General features: G+C 47.0%; 1 protein-coding gene across 1 annotated transcript; it reads right to left on the bottom strand.

Annotated features, from left to right (window-relative positions):
* Positions 1-2,014: 2,014 nt before the first annotated feature.
* LOC130587158 (myosin-8-like) lies at positions 2,015-4,771 on the bottom strand (the record flags this gene model as incomplete). Its single annotated transcript, XM_057388121.1, has 8 exons — positions 2,015-2,210; positions 2,797-2,892; positions 3,024-3,128; positions 3,216-3,386; positions 3,481-3,606; positions 3,866-4,069; positions 4,173-4,481; positions 4,647-4,771. Coding segments are annotated over 8 exons (1,292 nt in total), but the record flags the coding sequence as incomplete, so codon positions are not given.
* Positions 4,772-4,871: the final 100 nt, after the last annotated feature.

Genomic DNA, 4,871 nt, shown 5'->3' with positions numbered 1-4,871 from the left:
AAGCCGAGCGAGCCACCAAAATTAGTGGGGGTGCTTCCCGCTTGAAACTCACTGGGGACGTGGAGAAGTGGTGTCTATCCCAGGTAAGTGCCAATTGTGAGAAATGAGGCCCAGTTTTCTGTTGGAACTTGAAATATATAATAAGGGACAATAGAGGACAAAGGCAATAAAGCGAAAGTAACAGTGCTGCGTGCGTCGCCGTATCGAGGCACACTGGCTAACAATGGCAACGATCCTTGCATACCCTTTCTATAGCATCAGTCAAATATCATATTTGTAAAAGATTATACATATTTAAATATTTCCCAAACTAGTTTGCATGTTCCAGGAACTTTTTAGCATGTTCCCTACTCTGATGCACCTTTTTAGARCACGAGCAGTCGTCTTGGTTGTGGTCTCAAGGGTCGTGTGTCACACCTACAACAGTCCCCTGTTCCATGGTTTCAGCAGGTGACAGTTGCTGACAATCAAAGTGTCATTAGCAGGGGTCCCCATCACACCCGTTCCTCAAATGTTATCCRAGCAGCCAGTTTAGATATTTCAGTTATTGCAACTTAACAACATCAGCTATTCTAGAACTATTTCTGAGTTATTTTAATTATTGCTAGCTAGCTACAAAAATAAAAACATTAGCTATTATTTTACAACTATGTCTGCATAACTAAGCTAYTTCRGCAAAAGCCAACATTATATTATAATGCATGACACATTAGTATCCGCTTTGATATCTGCAAAAACCAACACTATGTGTTTATCACTAAATAAAAGTCGAGATAATATTAGTATGGGAGGTAATATAAAAGTGGATCTTTATTGGGGCTCCAGGGGCAGTTATAGCAGTGAAGGGGAAGAGCGGGAGAAAACAAACAGTGGGCCTGCTGGTGGGTAAGGCCCGTGGAAATGTCCCATGGGCTCTCCCTTTATTTGAATAAAGTTACAGGGCTCCTCTGTCTTCTTTTTGGACACAAACCTCTGGTGTTTGTGTATTAATATTTCTGACAGAAGAATATCGACAAAAGCCCACCCCTACAGGGGGGTTTCTATAGGTTTTAGGAAATTAGCATAATTGATAAGAAGCACTGATTAGAAGGACAAGTGGTGATGCAATTCCCCCCAGGCCAAGCCCCTTCTCTGGACCCCCCCCCTCCCCCCCACCTTGGTACTAGCTGTACTTGATTATGAAAATGTCTCTCAAAGAAGAACTAAGATAGGATAGGGGCCCTGTGCCCATCAGGGCTGGGAGCTCTGGAATGTGTTTGGTCTTTCTAGCTGGGGAAAAGAGTAGGGAAAAGWACTAGGAAGKTTACAAATATATGAAAGAAAACAGGCAAAAATCACTCCGGCATCATTAGGAACTAAAGGAATTGTCACAAAACTGTCACCAACCTTCTCCAGTTTTAACTCAAGGGAATGTGATACTATTGATGGCCTTCTAATTAAATTCAAGAAGTAAAAGTAGTGGAGACTAAAGACTACATTCTGTCAGCTTCACAGAAAAACATAAACTGTTTGGGTTATCAGCACTCTAGAAATCTGTCGCAGATAGAGACCAGCAAAAGGAGAAGCTCACACTTGATAATTGCAAGCTGGAAAGTGCTGGGGTGCCAWATGGGTGAATATAATATATTGCCTGGGGTACAACATTAGGAAGAACTTGCAAAGAGTCACTGTCAAGAATTATTGTCCTTGATTTGTCTTCATGTGATGTTTGCTTTCTATTCACACCTCAGTCACTTAGAAAAAGAAGTGATAAGTGGTCAGGAGCTAGATAAGAAGAAGCTGCATTGTGACAGGCACATAGAAGTTATAAAGCAAAACTGTCCAAAGATTGATAGTAACACAGGTCTGACCAATAAAAGCAGAAACAAATGAAAAGAACTGCTCATGGTATGCACACAAAGCAGTCTATGCGATTTATTCTCTAGACATTCTCTWGATATTCTCTAGACATTAGGCATTCTCTAGAAATTTTACAAAGAAAAATTGCAGAAGGAAGTGACAGAGGGTTCACATTTTGTGCTGCCCTCAGGTCACTTTGCTGCCTCATGACATTCTCACTCTTCCTCTTCTATCTTCTTGCCATGCATGTCCCGGCTCTTCACTCGGAGCTTGTTGACCTGYGACTCTGCAATGTCAGCCCGCTCCTCGGCTTCCTCCAGCTCGTGCTGGATCTTGCGGAACTTGGAGAGGTTGACATTGGACAGCTCCTCCTGTATGGGGAGGGAGAGTCAGGGATGAGGAGCCCAGGGCAGGGGTTTCTCTCCTGCTGCAACTCGGCCTTCCAGTGCCGCAAATCTTGATCCTCTTCCCACCACTGCTCACACATGRGCCACACAGAGCTCCTCATGCTCCCCTTTTCAGGACCCTACTGAGACAAGCTTCATCAGGACTATGTCACACATGAGGAGAAATATAATCTCTTGGATTTGTCTTTTTTGTACTTACTCTCCCATTACTTGTCTGTGTGACTCACTGGGTTGAGAAGACCTAGAAGCCTTCTGCTACTGAYTATTAGCAGAGATTCAGGAACTYGTCAGTCAGTGGATGTGGCCCCTGGGTTTGTTTACTCTGACCTCCTGTGTGAAACAGGCTGCAGAAMWTCCCYTAGTGMACCTYCATGAATGCAGGGTGCCCAGAGCTCACCAAGGCCTCATGACATGATGGCAAAACAGCRTGGCCCAGACAGCTGTGTCTTGGGAGTTTCTCTCACACSCYSCTCCTGGTATTCAGCYTCATTCAATGTGTGTCCTGACCCAGTAGAATGTGGCCCTTGTCCATTCTYCCARCAATACTCACAGCTTCCTCAGCTTGTCTCTTGTAGGATTTCACTTTCATTTGCAGCTTGTCCACCAGATCCTGAAGCCTGAGAACATTCTTCCTGTCTTCCTCAGACTAAAGTGGGTGATAAACAGAGGGTCAGTTCTTGCATCACGSAAGATTAACAATTCCCCTTGGGGATGGTGTGTGCAAAATGTGACATGCTGGGAGAAAACTCTGTGAGGCCAGGAGACGTCCTGYCTTACCTGGTAGGTCAGTTCCTTCACCCTCCGCTCGTACTTGCGCACACCCTTCACGGCTTCAGCGCTGCGCTTCTGCTCAGCATCAACCTCCCCTTCCAGCTCCCGCACCTGCAAGGAGAARCCCATCCCTGCAGCTTCCCTGGCAGTGTCTCTCCAAGGACAGGCTCACTCATGCACAACCCCAGCCCTACACACCCTGGCCTCCAGCTTCTGGATCTGCTTCTTCCCTCCCTTCAGTGCCAGCTGCTCAGCCTCTTCCAGACGGTGCTGCAGGTCCTTCACAGTCTGGTCCAGGTTCTTCTTCATCCTCTCCAGGTGGGCACTGGTGTCCTGCTCCTTCTTCAGCTCTTCTGCCATCATGGCTGCCTGGTCAGAGCAAAAGGTCAAAGCCATTTTGGGGCTGGAGAGATTTGGGGAAGAGTACATTCACCATTAGCAGTGCAGGGAGCGCCCAACTCACATCTGTGATGGCCTTCTTGGCCTTCTCCTCAGCATTGCGGGCTTCCTGGATCGTATCCTCCATTTCACTCTGGATCTGGGWAATGTCTGTTTCCAGCTTCTTCTTGGTGTTGATCAAACTGGTGTTCTGTGCAATGGGCAAGAAAAAATTCCTACTGTCACACCAAAGGCCTCCCCATCAAGGCCTGGAATTGTGGTTATGGATTAGGGAGGACTTTGTTATAAGAGACTTCTTTAGCAGCAGAGCAGACACTGAGGGCTATCTGGAGGGGATATACTGCAGCACAGTTCTTTGAATATTTASACAGTAATCACTTACAAGATGCATAAGCACTTAATTCTTTGTTATCTGTTGTGAATGGGAACAATTTCCAGCAGGGCCTGACCTGAGTATGGAGGAGCTGTGCACGTTCAGTGGCATCCAGAAGCTCCTGCTCAGCCATTTTCCTGGACCGCTCTGTCTGYTCCAGGGCTGCCCGTAGCTCCTCAACTTCAGCCTGCAGCAGGTTTGCTCGGCGTTCCACCATGGCCACCTGCTCCTTCAGGTCATCCTGTGTCCGGAGAGCATCATCCAAGTGCAGCTGTGTGTCCTGGAAAGAGAGACAAGAGAAATTACCAAGGGTCAGCATGCACTTGAATGGCAGAAATGTCAGGGATCTCTTTTTTCTCCTTCTGTAGCTGTGCTGAACAGACCTTGAGCACTCCCTGAATGTTTCTCAGGTTCTTCTGTGCCTCTGCAGCCAGGCGGTTGGCATGGCTCAGCTGGATCTCCATTTCATTCAGGTCTCCCTCCATCTTCTTCTTCAGCCTCAGGGCTTCATTCCTGCTCCTGATCTCAGCATCCAGGGTGCTCTGCATGGAGTCTACGACTCGCAGATGGTTTCTCTTCAGCTGGTCAATCTCCTCATCTTTCTCTGCTATCTTCCTGTCAATCTCAGACTTGACTTGGTTGAGYTCAAGCTGCAGGCGCAGGATCTTCCCCTCTTCATGTTCCAGGGATGCCTGCACAATGAACAGCATGAACAGTTACTTGAGCTACAGCTTACTTTTTAAGTAATCTTTTATGCAGTTCCGCATGAAACCTAGGCTTCCTTTCCTGCCCTCGGTCCAAATAACTACACCAAATAACTATCAGAGATGGACACCATTTGTTGACATTGTACATACCTCAGCTTCCTCCAGGGAGGCTTGTAATTCAGATTTCTCCTGCTCAATCTGCTTCTTGACTTTCTCCAGCTCATGAATTGCCTTTCCTCCCTCAGCAATCTGCTCCGTGAGGTCGGAAATCTCCTCTGTGGGAACAAAGACCAATGGCATGGTCAGGCACAGAGCAGAATGGCAAGGGCCCTGTCCCACCAAGGGGACAGGCATYTCTGCAAACCTGCAGGCACA

Source organism: Malurus melanocephalus, unplaced genomic scaffold, assembly GCF_030028575.1.
Source record: "Malurus melanocephalus ecotype Western Australia unplaced genomic scaffold, MMel_1.1 scaffold_1583, whole genome shotgun sequence".
Lineage (NCBI taxonomy): Eukaryota > Metazoa > Chordata > Aves > Passeriformes > Maluridae > Malurus > Malurus melanocephalus.
This window is presented reverse-complemented; position numbering and strand designations above follow the sequence as displayed.